Source organism: Gekko japonicus, unplaced genomic scaffold (assembly GCF_001447785.1).
Source record: "Gekko japonicus isolate JY-2015 unplaced genomic scaffold, Gekko_japonicus_V1.1 scaffold1714, whole genome shotgun sequence".
NCBI classification, from domain to species: Eukaryota; Metazoa; Chordata; class Lepidosauria; order Squamata; family Gekkonidae; genus Gekko; species Gekko japonicus.
In genome coordinates this window covers 366,866-387,099 of record NW_015177064.1, presented here as the reverse complement: position 1 = coordinate 387,099, position 20,234 = coordinate 366,866, and the positions used below count along the sequence as shown (strand labels likewise).

Below are 20,234 nucleotides of genomic sequence, written 5' to 3'. Positions count from 1 at the left end.
CTGTATTCTCAACATGCCTTGCCAGCCTCTTGTTTCCCTCTGTTTTGAGCACAGACAAATACTCTCTCCTCCTACAGTTTCTATACTATGGTGACAATTGTAAGGCTGGGCCCCAGGGACCTGCCACAGTGTTTGTGATAGGCTTTTGAAGCTGCTCCTACTCATTGATCTCTTTGTCTGAACTATTTCAACAGGTATGCATGGCTCAGATAAAACACATGGCATGATGAAGCCTGTGTGCTGTTCAAGGGGAGAATTGTTTTTTAAACAGCATGTTCCCTTGATGTGAGCCTAGTATGAAATCAAACCCTACAGGCTGTGCTAATAGCGCTGCCAGGGGTTTTGAATGTGCCTACAGACAACTCAATCTTCGCTTACAGTTGCACTTATTTTTGCATTCAGTCTGATAAAAAGGAAAATGGGAAACAATTACTATAGATATTTACACATTATAAAATCGGCTTTTTGTACCATTTGATATAAGACTGACTTAGATAATGTAATTTAACACCTAGCATTTTTGTGCAGTTTAGGGCCAAAGTAGATAAAAGGATACTCGTCTTCCAGTATAGCCTGAAATAAATTAGCATATGCCAACAGACTCTCTCTGAGAGGTAAGTAAATCACTTTGGATTGACAAAATTTGCTGTTTCAAGGGCTCAGTTTCAGGCTGATCTTGTACAATGTTTACAGTTTGTCCACACATCTGAGAATCAGCTTTGAATAGCTGTGAGGGCAGCTACAGCCACTGTTGCAAGACAGTTGAGAAAAGACCTTTTGATGTAGTGGTTAAGTACGTGGACTCGAATCTGGGAGTACCAATCTTGATTCCCCACTCCTCCACTCGCAGCTGCTGGATGACCTTGGGAAAGCCATAGTTCTGTCAGAGCTGTTCTTGAAAAAAGCAGCTTCTGTCAGAGCTCTCTCAGCCCCACCTATCTCACAGGGTGTCTGTTGTGGGGAGGGGCAGGGAAAGATGTTTGTAAACCACTGAGTGAAGGGCAGGGTACAAATCCAATCTCCTCTTCTAAAATGAATAATGAGAGCATAATTTTTAAGTAGTAACATCATTCTAAAAGCATTTTGTTTGCTTGTTCCTTAGCCCATCTAACATCCAAACTCCAGGCCAAGATGACAGCAGCCTGCAACAGAAATTATATGATACAAGATACAGACTGCTGATTTCTTTAGCTTTTAAGAAGTTCACAAAACGTATCATCCTTATTTAGCTTTTAAGAAGTTCACAAAACGTATCCTTACTGCTTCTAGGAAAAGTGGAATGAGAGGAAAGTCATTCTCTCTTTGCACATTGACATCTGGTGCTGGTAGAACAAAATAACTTTACTCAAAAACAATACAGGAGGAGGATGCAGAAGCTAGGAGTGAAGGATGTGTGTATACAGGATCAGCCATAGGGATTTTGCTGAACAGCTGGTCAGTAGAATTCCAACAGCTGCATGCTGGCTGGCATACAGGAGAAGTTGTGGGCTGGTTTGCTTATTCTGTGTGTGTGTGTGAGAACCAATGGTTTCAATGAATGGCTCCCATAGGACCAATAAAGTGGTGGTCTAGGATTAAAAGATTATGGGAAAGGAATCTGAGAGCTTCCTTGGGGGTTCAGAGAAAACACCTGCAACTGCATGTAGCCTCCACACATAGACCAAGAACTGAAGTAGTGATTAGGGCTTGTCAACAGCTTTAAGAATAAAAAGCATCTGTGAATAGTGGCATTACATGTTACTTACGTGGTTGCTGATTGTGGCTTGTTGCTATAGTTTGATAGATGCCCAAATGAAGAACCATTGCTGAAGGTGTGATGCTCCAAAGCATAGGATAACAAGACTGGTTATTATTATACAGTACTAACAGCACAATAGCAGTTACTCCCACAACTCATCTTTTGCAGGAGGTGGGGAATATACCTGAGATTATAGAATATTTTAATACTGCTAGTGGACTACTGTGGGTTGGCTGGAGAGGGAAATTGCGTTATTAATGAAGAAATAATTTGAGTCTTTCACAGATCAAAAATATCTGATGCATATCTTATTATGCATCCCCCTCCCCAATTACAAGCTCAACATACACACATTATTTGAATTCTCAGATATTGGAATGGGAAGGGTCATCCTACAGAGGATAGTTCTTGGCTGTATTGTCACAAACACCAGAGTAATCCTCACCTTGTAGATTTGTTCATCCTGTTCCTTATTATGAAGGAAACATACAATGAACATGTGATCTTTTAAAATACAAGCAATGGTTTGTCCACCTCATGCAAAGTGCAGGTATGTGCATATATAGTTATGCAAATTCCAGAGTAATAATCAGGTTGGTCTTGCTATGACATAAAAAGGCAATGAAATACATCAACCGGAACATTAAAAGCTGTTTTGAACAGAAACATAAGACTGACTGTCTTGCATTTCATTGTCTTCCAGGCCCCTTGTTTATTATGTTTTTCTCTATGCAGTTATCTACTAAAACCATACTTTATGTATCCAGTGAAGTGTCCTCTACTCTGCAAAATCTGTTTAAGTCTTTAAGGTGCCATAATGCTCCCTTTTGTCATGCAAATTGTGAAGAGGGAGGAAGCTGGAATCAAACAGCTAGAGCAGAGTCCACAGTGACTTCTCTTTTTCTCACCCTCGGATGGCCAATCTTGTGTCACTTCACTGGTTAGCATCTCCATAGCTAGCCTAGAAACAATTTGAAAATAAAGCGCTCCCCCACCACATCCCACATGTGTTCTCATATTAAAGAATCAGGTTTTAGTCAGTTGATGAGCATATGGGGAAGGTGGGTTTACACTCTTGTTTCAACTTTTCTGGGTTAGCTTTGTGTCACTTGTGAATGGATAGGTTCAGTCACACATTTTTTGGTTCACTCCCCCAAATGTTCAAATCCTTACATGTCCACTTCACCATTGTTTTCTTATTTAGAAACAAACGGGACCCAAAGCAGTTTGCAGCACTGATCTCCCCACCTCCCTTTTATCACTGCAACCACCGGCCTGTTCCTAACGCCTCCCCACCTATGAATGTGACATGGTTAGGGAAATCACTACTGTAAGAATTAGTCCTTCAAAAGGGTACACCAGGGCTGATACATACTGTGCAATTTTAATTTAAAAATTATGACAATGTCACTAAAACACCTTATCCTGAGAATCCTTATACTGGAGAACCAAAGAGCACACACCCCTACGAGGGTACCAGTGTGCCTAGAACAAGTTGTATGGGCATGCTTTGAGTATTAACTGGTACTGGCTGCCTCAAATACATTCTAACACTTAGGGACACTGACTAATTTTCTGGTATATACATATGGCAACTTTCCATATGGCTCAGATCTATATTGGAAATGGAGATACCAAGTACTGCATTTAAAGTAAAACTACATAATAGTTGTGTGTTTTTTTTAGTAACAACCCTTCCTCAAATTCCCCTCTACCATTCAGAGTAGGTGTGTGGATCAACATAAGCTCTCAGTTGTCAAGTGCACCACTGGTGATACATGTATACATTAGTTGTAGATTTTCCAGGCTGTATGGCTGTGATCTTGGCATTGTAGGACCTGACGTTTTGCCAGCAGCTGTGACTGGAATCCTCAGAGGTATAACAGAAAGATGGAGTACTCTCTGTGTCAAGGTGAGAAGAAAAATGGTAGGCAGGTAATTTATATCTACTCAGGAAGGTGGGGTAGGGCTGAATCATCTTGTAGGGGTTCCCCAGGCTGTGACATGTTAATTGAAGAGCTTTCCTGAGGAGGTTCTTTTGCATATGGATTGGCTGTTGAAATTCTAATCATATATATATAGTGCTACTGTAGAACATTTTGTATTTTTCAGGACAGGAAACCATGCCCTATTTATTTTTAAACTCCCTGTTGAAATTGTGTTTATGTTTATGAATTTCAATGGCTTCCCTGTGTAATCTGACATGGTAGTTGGATGTGTTGTCCAGCTTTTCAATGTCTTGGAATAAGATACTGTGTCCTGTTTGAGTTAGGCTATGTTCAGCCACTGCTGATTTTTCAGGTTGGCCGGGTCTGCAGTGTCTTTCATGTTCTTTTACTCTTGTCTGAATGCTACGCTGTGTGGTCCTGATGTAAACTTGTCCACAACTGCATGGTATGCGGTATACTCCTGCAGAAGTGAGGGGGTCTCTTCTGTCTTTTGCCAATCGTAGCATCTGTTGTATCTTTCTGATAGGTCTGAATACTGTTTGTTGGTTGTGTTTTTTCATAAGTTTTCCCATCTGATCAGTGATTCCTTTGATATATGGCAAAAAACACTTTTCCTGTGGGAGACTTTTTCCTCAGTTGTTTGTTTTACCTTTGGTTTAATTGCTCTTCTGATTTCATTCTTGGAGTAGCCATTTGCTTGAAGTGAGTGGCTTAGATGATTTAGTTCATCGTTGAGAAAGTATACATGTATACATTCACACTCAAGAAATCTTACGCTGAGCCAGCACAGAAGACTTGCGGGGGGGCGGGGGCGCTACTCCATCACACACAACCAGCTTCATGGTAAAGACTACTGCTGCATGACCACCCCTCAGCATGAGGAAACGTGGCCGTACTACAGGGAGAAATAGCTAAAGCAGCTCTGGAGAAGTCATTGCTTTGGTATCACTTCACCACTGGATCAGCTGGATAATGTCCCTGAGGAGAAGCCATCAGCCTACGCCTATCCAGCCTATAAGGAAAGGTCTGGAAGGAATCTTCTAAAACATCAAGCATGCCACACACAGATGGTCATCTATGCCACAATCACCTCCAACTGAGCAGGAAGATGAGATTCTGCAGTTTGGAAGATAATTTGTTCTTTCTCACACACACCAGCTGTCCTTATGTCACAAGTAACTCAAGTTGGCGCAAGCCAGGTTCCAGAGTTACTCTAGGCAACTCCAAAGGATATCTGACTTCCCCTCACCTTAAAAAACAACCAAACCTGGAGAGCACCTCAAGCCATACCACAAACTACTTTTGAAACAACTGTTTTACGAGTGGGTTATCTTTCGGCAAGGGGGACCTGCCATTCAAGAACAGAAGTCTCAAAGTGCCTTGTGGGTGCAGAATTAGTTGTGTGGCTTTTGGATTCTGGACCCCAGTTGAAATACTGGAGATCAGGGTTTTATGGTACCCATAACAGGAGGTTCTTTCACAAGTATTAAGATGCCACCTTTACAGCAGTGCAAAATTGATTTCTACTCCTTTCAGCTTTGGAAAACAAAGGAAGGGCACTGATTATTCTGTGTGTGTGTTTTTTTTAATGGGTGCTCTGGCTGAAGATGCATGATGTAGTAATGTAAGAATTATAACTGAGAGACATGTCAAGAAACTTTAGAATTGGTGCCGCAAGCTTTTTTTTTCCCTACATAGACCTCCCCATTGATAACCATTGCATAATTCTCAAGTTTTAAGGGGTTTTTGCTTGTTTTACTACACCACACTTGATGGGGATGAGATGCCTCAGCATTGACTACTGTCTTTAAAAAAACCCACAGGAAACTCAGCCCTAAACATCCAGCACACCCACAACAGGTGGATCTTTGCAATAGGCAGTAGTTGAGCCTTCAGATAGGAAATGCTACCAATGATCAGAGGCTACCCACACAAATGCTTCTGGAATCACCACAGCCAGGAAAGGCAGAAAACAGCTGTTACGGCAAATCACCAGTAACAAACAGCAAAGGACTGAAATCAAATGTTTATATTTATTACAGCATGGGGAGAGAAGGGGGGGAAGGGGTCTTGCTTCATCTTTTAAAAACCATCTTGAACCAGTGAAGACAATAATTTAGCTACCACTTTAATACAATGAAACCCGTCAGTTTTCAATTAAAAAAATTAGAAAGGGTGCATTTAGCCATGTGACGAATCTTGGTTTGATGGTTTAATTTTTCTTTAAATATTATCCTGACTGAGACAGACCATTTACCCACCCCCATCATCTTTCTACAAAGAAAACACAATTAAGATGCCTAAGAAAAAGGCAAACATTTTAAAAAATTCATATTGTAGTACTAAAAAAAGTTTTTATCAATCACATGATTTGTGAGGTTTTGTTTTTTCTTTTGCAGTTTGCAGTCAGAATAATACAAACAAGCCATGTTTCCCCCCAAAAAAATCATTTCATTAAGGGGTGCGGAAAAGACATCCCTTTAATAAAACATTATCAACAAATATCGTACACAAACTACAATGTATAATAATTACTTTTCCTTTCCCCTCGCTTAATTTTAGAACCAGACTACAAGGTAAGAAAAAACACTGAAACAAGATACAATGTTCTCAAGAATCCGCACAAAGGTAGGTAAATCCAGGGGAAGATAATATTTTACATAATATGAAATACATAGATCAGAAGTGAAGGGGTCCCCCCCCAATTTCATATAAAACAAAGACCAGCTACAAGGGAGTGTAATGTACAGAGATCCCAAGACTTGCGAGTTTCACTATACATGGTATGCTTTTCTGTAGCCACCTCTACCTTGAAAAGGTAAGGTTGTTTTTTGTTTATTTTTAATTACAGAGAGAAACAGAGAGGGGGAGAGAGAAAGAGAGAGCCTACAGAATAGCAAGTATACATTTTAACAACAATAATTACTTAAAAATATCTCCATCCAGTTCCAGAGCATATACAGTGAAACCCTAATAAGATCACATCATTTCATTAAAAAAAACAAAACAAAACATGTTAAGAAGTTTGCACTCACAGTTTTCGAGTCCCAGGTCAAGTTTTAAACCCCGTTTCCTTTTATTTCTGGCAGACCGATCCCTCCCCAATGTAACATTTTTTTTAAACAAAAATATCCAAGTACCCTAACCCTCCACACCCCTTCCCCAGGGATTTTGACACTTTTAAAGTTTCTCAAAAGGGCAATTAACAACATTTCTGTGTAGCTTGGGAGGAGGGGGGGGCTAATATAGTGCATGCCACAGTCACAGATATTGAGATCACAATTCAATTTTTGGAGGATGTGATCCTACGAGGGGATCAGCTGCATTAGAATGAGGCAGAGGAAATCTTTCTCATACAGATCTCTTCTTGCTGGAGAAGAAGGTGTTGTGCTGCAAAAGACCAAACAGAAAAACCAAACGAAACGAAACGAAGGCGGGAGTGGGGAGAGAATAGGCAGTGGGGGAAAGGCCTTCTGAACAAAACCCACCAATTTATTAAAAAACTGTCCAGTTTTATTATTTTTTTTCAATGGCTACAGAGACAACATGAGATTTTATATCTAGACTAGATTCCTTGTGTAGCACAGCACAAACATACAACAGGTTTAAAAGAATAATCAAGCAAAGGGGGTTGAATTGGGTGCTAGAGGGTTTCGTTTGTTTCCAAAAAAAATCAACAACAAAAAAGTGTCATGTACATAGAATAAACCCTTCTGCAGAAGAAGGATCTTGTCATATCTTGAAATATTTTAAGATTTGTCCTTCATTGTTTTATGGAATAAAAAGTTCAGCCTTTTTATTGCATGAAACTAAAAATCAGGGGTGGGTCCCTGGCTCTGCATGTCTCCCTGCCAAACACACCTAGCTTCTCTTCTTGCATAATTTCTTGAGATTCCTCCAAATGGCAGCTGACTTTTTCTTTATCTTGGAGAAGAGGATGCGGGGTGAGGGAGGAGGAAAATCACACACTCATCGTCATGCTGGGAGAATACTGGGGAGGAGGAGAGAGAGAGAGAGAGAGAGAGAATGAATATCATACAGCCTTGCAAAAACAAGACCCAAATGCTAAATGCTGCAGAAGCTGTGGACATGACATATGAAAGATATGCAGGCTTATGAAAACTATAAGGCAGCATAATTGGCTCCAATAAATCAAAGAGACAGAGAATATGTTAGAAGCTAATTTATAGACACATAATCCATTCCCATTCCATAACCACCTTTTTGCACAGGGGGTACCCAACCAGTATGTGGTAGAATGGAAGTTTAAAAAATTCAAAATACGCACACACATATAAATAAAGATGAATAAAATTGGGGTGTGGAATTCACTAGCGTCATATATGTAAACACAGGTCTTTGTTAAGAAACACACTGTGCTGATCTTCAAGCAGAGGTATGTGTAGCCAAGTATTACTTGAACATGTACATTCTCACTGGAAAAAGATTCAAAGTTAATAGTCTCCATAATACACCTCCAAAGGAAAAAAGGTCTTCTGGTATAGATAACATTTTTGAAAAAAGTTGCTTCCCACTCTGTCCTGCCTACACCTACAGTTAGATTATAAATTCCTTAGGGGACAGACCCATCTTCTGATCTGGTGCAATAGGTTATGATTTTCCTATTAGGGATGCAAATGTGTGGGAAACAGCATTACAAAAAAATAACATGTAGACTGTCAAGCAGAACAATATTGCTTACACCCCCACCCCTTAGTTCGTTGCACGTGCTTCAAAGCTAAACGTGCTTCTTTGCTGCATGCCTTTTGGTATAGTTCAACGTGAGACCCACATTTCATGGATTTATTTTCTCTTATCTCCATCATATACAATTCTTAATTGGAAGCCACTTGCCACCATCTTTTCTTTTTCATTTTTTTTTAAACCTGCCAAACTATGATTCACTTACTTGCTCTACCCTATATGTCTTTCCGGTTCTAGTTAACTCCCTAGAATCACATCCTAGTTAGAGCACGAAACAGCAATTTTACAAGAAGTTCACTGGTATCTAGGGTCCAGCAATTTATAGTGCTGACTTTAATCTTTAAGCTCCAAATGGTTTGGGCCAAGCATTACGTGAAGGACCACCTAATTCCAATATGAGTGTTACTGCACCTTAAGATTCTCCCTGGAGACTCTGCTCAGAATATTCCGCCATACAGTCCATAATATGGACATAAGACCTTTTCTATGATGGTGCCAGAATAAGCCGGTGAACCTTGCTCCTGTTCTGGCTTTTAGGTGGTGAGACAAAGCAGTTCTCTACTGGAGAACAGTTAGGGTGCCCTAACAAACCCTGCTCTTGGGCACTGCTGCTCTGAGTGAGATGCGTTACTGATTGGCTTTTACTGATTTATTAGCATTGTTGTAGCTTTATTTTGAAGTGGTTTTAATTTGTATTTTGCTTTGCAACAACTTTTTAAACTACCTGTCCTCAATAGTCGTTATCAAAAGGCAGGATGCAAATATTTCAATAAATAAATAAACAACACCCCACCCTACTTCCACCACCACCACAATTCTTTGCCAGGAATAGATTATTAAACATGGCCTCTGTGATTCAAACCCTTCAATATGAAGAGGCAGCATAAGAGTGACTCACGTTGTCATTTTGGAAGGAATGAAGGAAGTTGCCTCCCAGTTCGCCATCATCTCGTGGAGTTCCTGGAGGATTGCTAATGCCACTTATGTTGTTTGGAGAATTCTATGGAGGGTGGGGGGGAAGCACACACACAAATGATGTAAGGATATGCCTTTCTAACATACTACATGGCGCATCTGCAACCAAAAAAACCCTATCACTCTGCAAAAAAATAGGGACAGCTGAATATGACACTTGAGGGTAGGAGAAAATGTCTGCATGTTATGACATGTCTCACACAGTTGTGAGCTATACCATCCTGGCTTTGATGAGCCAAAAGGCAGAAGAATGTTCAAGATTTCCAAATAAAACCCTGACACCTGATGTAGACAGCAGTAGTCTGCATGCTCCTCCCTGTTCTTGCCCAGTCTCAGATATTTTGCCCATCAAAGCAAGAAAGAAACACTGGAGGCTTTTTTTTGGCTACCAAAATGCAAACTTACTTTTGGAAGTCCATCTATGTCTCCTGACCCTTGTGAAGAAACAGAGAGAGAGAAAGCGGTTGTTAGTTGGAAGAGTCCAATGCCCGTGCTCTGAACTGGTGCCTCTGTCGACTAGCTGCTTCATTCTGTATAGAAATGGTTGTCCCTGCAGCATTATCCCGCAAGAAGACGATGCAGCAAGAAGCTATGCCTGGGCCTTCCGGGAAGCAGCTGGCAGTGCATTAGTGAGCTGCAGGTCACAGCTGGGCTAATGCAAACCTCTTAACATTTGCCTCCAGAAAGGGACGTGCTGGGGAAGCCTCAGCTGCCATTCCTTTGCATGTAGAAGTCCCGGGAGCAGAGCCCAGCTCACCTTCCTGCACGGCACTAGAGTAATAGCCTAATCGGGTTGCTACAGCCTCGGCTCCCTCCCGTGTGCTTCATGACACTGATCAAGATGGAGTACAGCACCTCTACTTCAGCAAGATGTATAAGGCGAGCATAGGAGGTTAATGGGTCTTTCTGCCGCTTTAATTAAAACACACACACACACACACCACAGTTAGGTCCGTGCTGCTTCTCCCCCCCCCCCCCATCCCTTTATCCATCAACAGGAGTTTGGCAAGCCTGCGACTAGCAGTCCTCACTCCCTGGTTACTCTTCTGTGCTCTGATGGTCTGAAATGGCAAGGTCATCTCACGACTGGGAACCTGTGGATTATGGACACAGAACAAGCCCTCGACCTCTAGGAGCAAACAAGACCCACCCCACAAAAACAACCACACGCTGACTAATAGGCAAGACCCTGCAGATACTGAGGTCCAAGAGCATTTCTACAGAAATCTGCATGCGTCCAGACACATGAGCTGCCATTAATGTAAATGTCCATTCATTATCCCTGAAAATGCAACTACTAAAATCAGCAGTCACATCAGCACTACCTTGACCAGTCTTGTATCCCAGAGGCTATTAATTTTCACCCAAAGAAAGCTCACTGCTTGTAACTTATCTTCAGCTACCCACCATTAAACAGACTGTGTGGATGGTTTCTCCAGTCAACAATTCGGCATTCTACACTAGTGTAAAGCAATGGCTTCTGCAGAATCAGGCATTTGAAAAAGTAAATTCTGACATCTATATTACTGCACACTATATGCAATAAAATCACATTGTGCAACTAGAATTCCTTTCCTATGTTCTGAACGATTTGAGATGTCACTGGTGCAGAAAGACCTGAAAGCAGAAAGTTCTATTAAATGTTATCATCTCCCTTGCATTTTATTCTGCATATTTTCTGCAAGCCTTACCTAATGAGCCATTCATGTGATGGGGCTCCATCCCGCCCATGCCTCCCATTGGACCATCTGATCCAGGACCCATTGGGAACTAAGAAGAGAGGGGGAAATAACACCATCAGTTATGATGCATGTCAACATTCAAAATATTAGCTAGTGTGCCGGCAGCTGCAGCTTCAGAAGTCTGGTGGCAGTAATGCTCCGCAAGCCACATTCTGCTACATGCAGAAAGCTGGATTCTGTTGTGGGGTTTGTTTGATTTTTTTGCAAGGGGGGGAGTAATTCATTCATTACATTTTTATCCTGCCCTTCCTCCAATGAGCTCAGTATTTGTATTGCAAGATCCTTCCAGCATCAGGAAGAAAATACAGTTTGCAGTAAGAAGTCATGACTGCTGTTTGAGCATGTATTCCCTAATCAAAAGTAGCCTGGAAAGTGAAAGAGGTATTACAAGAGGTACCTCTGGTCTTCCAAGGAGGAGAACAAGGATAACCCTGACCAGTTTGTTTGGTAGTACCTTTGCTTCCGACACTGTTTGAGGGCGTACGGCAGGCCCATATCCAGTCAGGATTACCCACATATATTTCTCATTTGTATTAATGGATGCAACTTCAACCCCTTGAGTGCAACCTGCTGATCCCTGCTGCCATCAGTGGCTCCCACAAATGCATTTAGGGCATCTCCAGCTTGCCAAATGCTAATGGACGAGTGGAAGTTCTAACAGCATTACACCAACAAGCCTACAAAATCCAATTTGCCAGAACAATTCAACGGCCAGTCAAGGTATCTTTATAGACCTTACTTAACTGAGTCATTACACCCTTGACCTTTCTCCAAGAACCTCAGAGCAGTGTCCACTGGGATCCTATGTGGGGTCTTCTATCTAAGTACTGGCCAGGTCTGGATTTATTTAGATCCCCCACAGTGGCTTTCAAGTCTGTTTCTGGGCTCCAGTTCTTGTTCCCTGCAATAATTTCCCTGCTGCTTCTATCTCCTCCTGCACTGGCAACTTTTGAGGCTTTGTGACTTTGCTACTAACCCACCACATGATCCATGGTCTTTGGATGATGCCCTCTGAGAAAAGGACAAAGCACTCTGTGGTTCCAGTCTGAAAATGCAGGTCTGACCAAATGATCATTGCTCAGCCTCCGTACCAGAGCACACTAGAGACACTCAGCCATGAGCAACGAGGACTCTCATGGCAAAGCAGCTGGAATAGTGCGGGTACTTCTGACAAACATATGCACAAGCATACACAACAACCACTTTGGCTTATCTCATGTCCAAAATAACACAAGGCAACTTAGAGCTATTTTCAATTAAAGGTATGAGAAGGACCAGGGCACTGTGTTCCCTTTAAATACAATCACTGACCAGCAATGCGCATGACGGTCTTGACCAGCGACTCGTGAATGCCGCCGTTTTAATAAGCGTAAAAAATTAACAAAGTCGCTGAAGAGTTAATCACTTTTTGATGGTTTGTTTTATTTCTGTTTTGTAACAAATGGCTGAAATCAATTAAACTGCTTTACCCTCAACTGATGAAGTTAATTATGATTTGTTATGGTATCTGATATGTAAATTATTAGAAAGCAGACTTACATTCGACCGACTGCCTCCAGGCGGTACGGGATTAATCATTGTGTAGATGTTGTCACTTGAATTTGTCGAATCTGTAGAACAGTGAAACCCACTAAGTCAGGGTGATTAATTCATTTCTTAATTAAAACAAACTCATGCCACTTGAACTCATTCTTTTGTATTTTATCACCCAAAACTCCCTCTAAGTACCACCATTTTCTGGCTAATTTGTATTTAATGAAGATTCACAAAGTTTTTAATCACAGAAATTCAACTGTGAAAAGAATTCTGCTACTAACCAAGGGTATTGGGGATTGCTTGCCAGAAGAGGTGTAGAAAGATAATTTGCTGCCGTGTGTCACTTCACACCTCAAAATTAGCCAATGCAATTATCTTACTACAGCATCATATTTTTTAAAAGAAATTACACAGATTATATTTAGCAATTTTATTTTAAGAACAGAGACCTGGATTTTTTTCTAATCACCACAGCAGTAATGGACATGCAGCATTTAATCAAAGTGCAGAATACACACACACAAAAACTACAAGCAGGCCATGGTGACAGACTAAAAAAAAGGCAAGTGCTGTGCCTACATTAACATATGGATTGTTTTATTATGACCTAGTCTGAAATGTAGGTCAGAGTTCTCATAAAAATGCAGGAGCAGGAAGGCCCTGGTAATATTCCATTGTAGCTCCACCCCTGCAGCTGTGGTATACCACAGTGACAGGCAGAATGGCTACTTCCCTAGAGCCTCCCCCCCCCCACCTCTGCTTTCTTCCTACCAGTGACACATACAATGTGTAGTAAATCACCCTTGCTGGCTTGTCAGGAATATTCACCAGCCCAGTCACAGTCCCTTTCTCTCTCTCCTCCTTAACTATGAAGAAAACAGGAGAGGGATTTTACTCAGCTGCCTGGCAGAGGTGTATAGACAGGAAGAGGGCTCACTTCAGTGAGCTTTTTTTTAACTAATTGGTATTCAGAAAGCACTCTGCACATTCATTTTATTATTATGCTGGGAGCATGATGGCACTGTCCCATACAACAGAGGTTTCCATAAAGGGATAAGAGTGGAACAGCCTTAAGTAGGTTGATTTTAGGGGAGAAGGCAGAGAGGTTAAGAGATGGGTTTTAAAACCTATCCTAATTTATTTCAGGTAGAGAGAGACTCGTTGATATCTACAAATCCCTGAGAGGGAAAAAAGAATTTTCCTTGTTGACAAACACAGAGTACCCCCTGTCCCAATATGTTAAGTTGCATAAGGATTATTCATTGAAGAAAGAGCCGTCATTTCTTAATAATAGCAGCTCAATCGTTAAATAGGATTCACATTGCCTTCTACCAATCTAGAGAAGGCTGATGGCATGGATGAATCCTCCTCATGTGCTACTGCTAGGAAGTTCTTCATATTTTAAGCCTTGTTAGAACTCAAGACATCAGCCCATGACAGCGAGAGAGGGAAGAGCCTGAAGAGAAAATTGCTTCCTTTCCTAAGATGCAACTTGACTATTGATCATGTGCACTTGTTTTAAAAGCAAACCGTGACAGTTGCATGAAAATTGTACCATGCTGCCTTGTATCAAATCCAACAAGAAAAGAAGCCAACTAACCCAGTTTGGCAACTTAATTTTTTTTACATGGGGGAAAATTAGTGTTGCTTCCCCACCCACCTCCCTTACCTGCAGGGCTGGGCATGATGGGTGTTCCAGGAGGACCTCCGCCACCAGGGGGCCCCTGTTGACAAGATTAAACACACATCAGGAACCACTGTGATAACATAGCCTGCAATAGGTCAGTCAGATCCTGCTGCTGTCAGCAACAATGTCTCACCTTGGTGTTCAGCCAAGCATTAATCTCCTGCTAAAACCTCCAATGCACTCTTGTATAGCCAAAGTGCAATTTCTTTGTTTAAGCCTCGAGAAAAATGAAAGTTTTAATGAGAAGTACGGTCTGTGTGTGAGGTGGGGGGGGGGGAGACATGCATCTGTGTGAGATGCACATACCAAATTTATTTGCCAGCATACTAACACAGGACATTCTTTGTATAACCGCTCCATCTGCAGAAGATGCAGACAGAAATGGAAGACTCAGAACACATAGAAGAGTTCTTAGATTTGCCAATGAGATTACAATCTTATTCCTGACCAATTACAAATGTGCACTACCTTTAATGCATTGCAGCCAATCCCTAATGTGAATTAAAATTACCACTCCAAAACTTTTAGAGCACAGTTAGGTGAACAAACGTCACTGTGTCATTCACACAGCTGGAGTGCCTACAGCTTATCTTTCTATACCTTCAGTGCAATTCTGTATTAATACAAATCTTATCCTACATTTTAAACTAACTTTTGTTCACCCTATCTGACCGAGCAAAAAAAGTATTTCTTTGGTAAAGACAGATATTTTAGAATTCTGGCATCACCCACCAAGTGTCTATATACAATATGGGTTAATGTGGCATTATGTTTGAACCCACACTACCTGTCTTCAGTTCCTCACTCAGTTTTCATGGAGAATCCAGATGATGTCACTGTCAACTTGCTGCGCTAAAGCATTTTCTGTGCTGTATTGTATTTCTGTTGTTTTTTTTTTTAAAGACCTGATTTGTGGTAATTTTTAAAGAAAACACAATACCAGTTGTCCATATATGGACAACACACTTTCCAGAGACGCTCTCTTTTAAAATTTTCTTCTCATTTTAAAGCAGCTTCAGTTTCTCAGCCAAAGTGCTTATTTCCTTTCATCTCATAGAGGCTACCATACTCGTGAATGGATCCTTAATCAGTTCTTGTTTAGGCCAGGGGAGGATTTATTTTCTGATTTTTCTCTTTACAATAAGAGAAACAATTATGAAAGTATGATTACGAAACATAAAAGTACAATCCACTTTGACCTGCAAAGGAGAAAATGCTAATTAAATCTTCCTCATTCCCCCAGGAAATCAGCTGCATTGAAAAAGGAATTGATTATGGATCCATTTAGGAATGCCATGGCCACTGAGAATTAACAGGAAGTAATTCATTAAATTGGGGGAGCACAAGTGCTTATAACCCCATAGCAAGAGAGGAAAGAAACAAAATATGAGCGAGCCAGTTGCAGGAGGAAGCAGGACATACAATGAGCAGAGCTTCCTTCTAAGTAACATTTAGTAAGATTGGGACAGACACTGATAGACTTTTGTAGAGCACTCTGTTAAGTGAAGCACTTAAATCTTTCAGTGTCACAGAGAGGTCATTACATGGAAGCAATGTATGTATCCCAAGTATTGTCCAAGATGTATACTTGTATGTGATAATGCTGACATATCAAACCATCCCCTGTACAGGCACATCATGAAAATAAAGAGACATGATCTTACCACATATGTACCAGGTGATGAAGAAGAATATGGAATCTGTAAATAGATCAGAATATAGCCATTAGTTTTTAGAACACGTTCCTGAACACCCCCCACAACAGGTTAGAACATTCTATCCCAGTGATCATCAAAATAAATTGCAAATTATGAGTCAGATAACAGTTATTTGTATCCAGTATAGCTATGAACATAATTCTGCATATTTAATTTCCTAACTTTTAAAAAAAGAATCTCAAAAGCAGCACAAAGGAGAAGAGAGAGGCAACGGGACACATCCCCGGTATGTCTTCTGCCAAGGCTGAGGCCAACTAGGTAGGCAGCAGAGAGGGAGCGACTTGTTTAAGGGGAGCCAATTTGAGAAATTACAAATGAAAGGAAATATAACCATGAAGGTCAAGTGAAAGAAATCAAGGCATTCAAATTATTTCCGTAACTCTTTCCTACAAACATAGAAAACTGAGACTTACTGAGTTAGCGCTGTTGGGATTGGGCCATGGTCTACCAGCTCCTGGACCCCTAGAGTTTGAGAGAAGACAAACCTTGAGTACTGGGGGGGCTAGACATAAGTGTAATCTAATTACTGAGACATGTAGAATCAGCAAGTATATCAATGAAAAGCCAGCAGCATGGTAGATGCCTTACATGTTAATCCCAGGCATGCCAGGCCCTAGAGAGTTGGGTGGAGGTCTCATTCCGCCGCCATAGTTCTGCAATGATAACCAAGGATCAGTCTACCATAACGAGAAGGGAAACCGGAGAAGAAAAGAGAAAGGAAAAAAAACAAACAAAAACGAGAGGGTTAGTTTGTGAAAATGAACTTTGATTAAAAAAAAAAGATGATGATAATGAACATACAGGCAAAATTAGCAACTTCAAAAAAGTAAAACAGGGTGGTGGCATCTCTCAATTTTCTCTTTGCCAGTAGGCATTTGTTTGTTTGTTTTTATGTTTTAAGAAGCCACCAAGTTCCCATCTCATGGTAGAAATATACTAGGGACACTCTAGTTGGCAAGGCTTCTGGTGGTGGCCAATGTAGGTCAATAAGAGAATAACTGCAGTGTGCAAGATTATTATTATGAAGAGGAATATGAACAAATGAACAAACAAAAATGAGTTTCTTCCGTGGTACATGAAGCCAAAATAGTGGCAGAAATGAAGTCATGAGATTGCTTGTTTCAGGAGCACAGGAAAAAGCAGAAAAAAACCTGGCAGGCAAGAAGAGAGAGAAAGAAATGTTTTACATGAAGGAATGCAGGCCAATGAGCAAGCGATGGAGTGCACAGAAGAGGGGATGCTGACAGCACAAAGGTTCACAACAGCTTCCTAAAGGAAGAACATTTAATTCTCACATAACTCTATCTTGAAAAAAACAATGCTAAGTCAGAGAACTGCACAGATTACGTATTTTTAAAAAACACAGACATGAAAGGAAAGAGGCAAACTGTTCAAGGCAGAAAAAAACTGCTCCCCGATTATCTTGACTAGCCCAAATTCATCCTTTTCTCAATGCAGTTAGTGCAGCTCTATTCATTTCCATATATCCAAACAAGTTTATCCAAATATCTTGGGTTCCCCAGACCAACAATCCAATATAACTGACGACTATAGCACCAAGCCTCACTTGTTGTCATGGTGGTTTTGCAAAGCGGGTTTAGAATGAGGTAAACTTCAGAAAGGGAGCCAGTCCTTCATACCTGTGTAGCCTATGTTTGATGGTTAAAACAGTGAAAATGGAGTTTACAGTGAAGGATTAAATACGTGAACACTTATGGAAGCTTTATTCCTCCTTCAAAAGCAGCAGATCTAGATCCACTGGTTACTGGCTACTTGGTTCCTGAAAACACAACTGAGGGTTGGCTGGCTTGTTGATGCTAAGTCAGACATGGCTGTCTTCTAAAGTCTGATTTAGATTGCACAAAATTTATTTATTTATTTTTCATATTTATATCCCGCCCTCCCCAGTGGGCTCAGAAAACAATGTTACTGTCCTGAGAGTTACTGAAAAGCTGGCCCCTCTTTGAAATAACTGCCTAGGCCATCTACATCAGGGCTTTTGACTATTATGGAGTATCTTTTCCCATTCTATGCTGAATAGAACTCAAGTATGACTTTGTAGTAAGGTTTCTTGGGAACCCTATTTATTGAATGGGATGCTTCTTCCCTTTGTTTTCCTGATTTGCAACAGCAGGGACCAAATATGCTGACAATTAAGAGAGGGGAGGGTGGTATATAAATCAAATAAATAAATAAAAATAGGGAGAGTCTACTATCCTGACAAGCCTGACACCCTCATTGGTTGACTGATAGACATTCTGGATGCTTACAGCCTCAGTTAAAAGCAAGACAAGTCTTCAGTCACAGAGTTTCCAAAGCAGGGTAAGCCAACTGGACTGCAGGGCAGAGGAGATGACCCCTTGCTTGCCTCAACCTTCCTCTGTTGACATGCTTTCACTGTGTGTATTTCTGGCTAGGATCAGGGACCTACCCTTCTGGGAACAAGGAGTAATATCCTCTCTCACAACTCCTTCCCCATAGCAAACTGAACAAGACTTGTTTGTTGTTGGAAAGCACACTGCATATGGACGACTTGTCTTTATACAACTTTCAGAGGGCTCTATAAAGAGCATGTAAACTACTGTGGCTCTGTCCATTCTGATTAGCATGTTTTTGGCTGTACAACTGAAATCCAACATATTTCTGCATATAAGCAGCTTGGTTGGGATGGCAGGCACCTGGCTTGTCTAAGATGCAGAGCACATTCAAAACTTCTGCAGTGTTCTTTGTCTGGCTGATGCAACCATAACAGATGCAAGCTGTTGTAATCATCCATGAGGGACTGTTAAGAGCTTTGTACCCATCGCTAACAGTGCCAGCCCATTAAAGCAGATAACAAATCTACTGGAATCTAAACCTGCCTGGAACAATTATAACAATTTTCTTTCTCCTAAAGGTGTGTTGCTTCAATATGGTATCCAGTGGCCAAGTTTTTCACTTTGTGCCAGCATCAAAAATTTCCGTGACTTTTCTTCACAGTGACTCACCAAGCTAGTCTCAAATGGTATACTGTGATCATTAGGATTTGTTTAAATATAGTGCCGAACAGGGGTAATTTCCTGCGGGAGCGCACAGGAGCGGAGCTCCAGCAGTAAGGAGCCCAGGGGGTGGGTACATGTAACAAGCCCCACCCCCTGCTCCCTTCAGCCCTCACAAGGAGCAAGATGCAGCCGGGTAAGTTGCAGACCCCCCCCCCCAAGCTCGCCTTCAGGTACAAGCTCTCACTCCTCTGTGAGCTAGCAATCCAAAACAGTCCAGTGGCTTTAAGTTTTACCCCCCCAAAATAGCCTTCTGACACACTTCTGGTGATGTTGGGGTGTGTGGCATATGCAAATAAGTTATGCTAATGAGCTCCTGCACCTCTTTGGCTTATGAAATGACCCCTGGTGCTGAACACTAATTTGAGTCCATGGTACACACTTCTTCAAACACCCCCCCCCCCCCCCCGTTAAAGTGCAGTCAGATTACTAACTTGGGAGTAAAATCAGATGCAACTTGCTATTGACCCGGCCAGTTCCTCCTCTAGTTCTAGCCCCACTCTTGTAGCTCCCTAGACTTCCTGCCAGGATTCAGCACTGTTTCCAGGCATGCTTACCATCCCACCAACTGCTTCCCAGCCACCACTAGCCCCATCCTGAAAACTGGGTCTGCCTGAGCTCCGTCCCCCATGTTTGGTTACTCAGAGGTTTATCTCCTAGTGGCAGCAGAGGTACAAGGGTAAATATCACAAGCAAAGAATGCTCCCTCTAAGCTGTGGAGTCCTGTGAGCAAAAATTGTACTTTGTGAGCTACTGGCATTACAGTTGTGAGCAAGTGATTTGGCTACTGCATAAATGAGTTTGCTCTGTAGCCACCCTTCCTGAGCTAAGACAAAAATGTGTGAGCTAGAGGCTAAAAAACTGTGAGCTAGCTCACACTAACTCAGCTTAGAGGGAACACTGCAAGCAACTGCCCAGGAATATTCTTTGTAATGAGCAGCAGCAAATTCAAGAAACTGCACAAATTTGTGAAGGAACCTCAGGCATTCCCGCCCTTCCTGGCTTGAAGCAAACCATGGCTTGCTACTACATCTGAACCAGCAAACTATAGTTTATGTTTCCTCTACAAATCAGAATTGAAAACTACAACCCAATTGTAGTTTGCAATTCTGGTTTAATAATCAGAGCAAACCTTAGCCTGTCAATT

General features: G+C 41.4%; 1 protein-coding gene across 2 annotated transcripts in view; it reads right to left on the bottom strand.

Moving 5' to 3' along the window:
- Positions 1-5,737: 5,737 nt before the first annotated feature.
- SSBP3 (single stranded DNA binding protein 3) overlaps positions 5,738-20,234 on the bottom strand; it is a 255,670-nt gene continuing 241,173 nt past the window's right edge. Inside the window, exons 10-18 of one of the 2 annotated variants that reach the window (XM_015428176.1) lie at positions 16,638-16,726; positions 16,463-16,511; positions 15,996-16,031; positions 14,314-14,368; positions 12,648-12,718; positions 11,058-11,136; positions 9,772-9,800; positions 9,290-9,391; positions 5,738-7,678 (exon numbers count right to left, since the gene is read on the bottom strand). In XM_015428176.1, coding sequence (XP_015283662.1) covers positions 7,649-7,678; positions 9,290-9,391; positions 9,772-9,800; positions 11,058-11,136; positions 12,648-12,718; positions 14,314-14,368; positions 15,996-16,031; positions 16,463-16,511; positions 16,638-16,726 — 540 coding nt within the window. In that variant the 3' untranslated portion in view covers positions 5,738-7,648. The remainder of the gene's footprint in view (positions 7,679-9,289; positions 9,392-9,771; positions 9,801-11,057; positions 11,137-12,647; positions 12,719-14,313; positions 14,369-15,995; positions 16,032-16,462; positions 16,512-16,637; positions 16,727-20,234) is intronic. The other variant, XM_015428177.1, reaches the window with a different exon arrangement.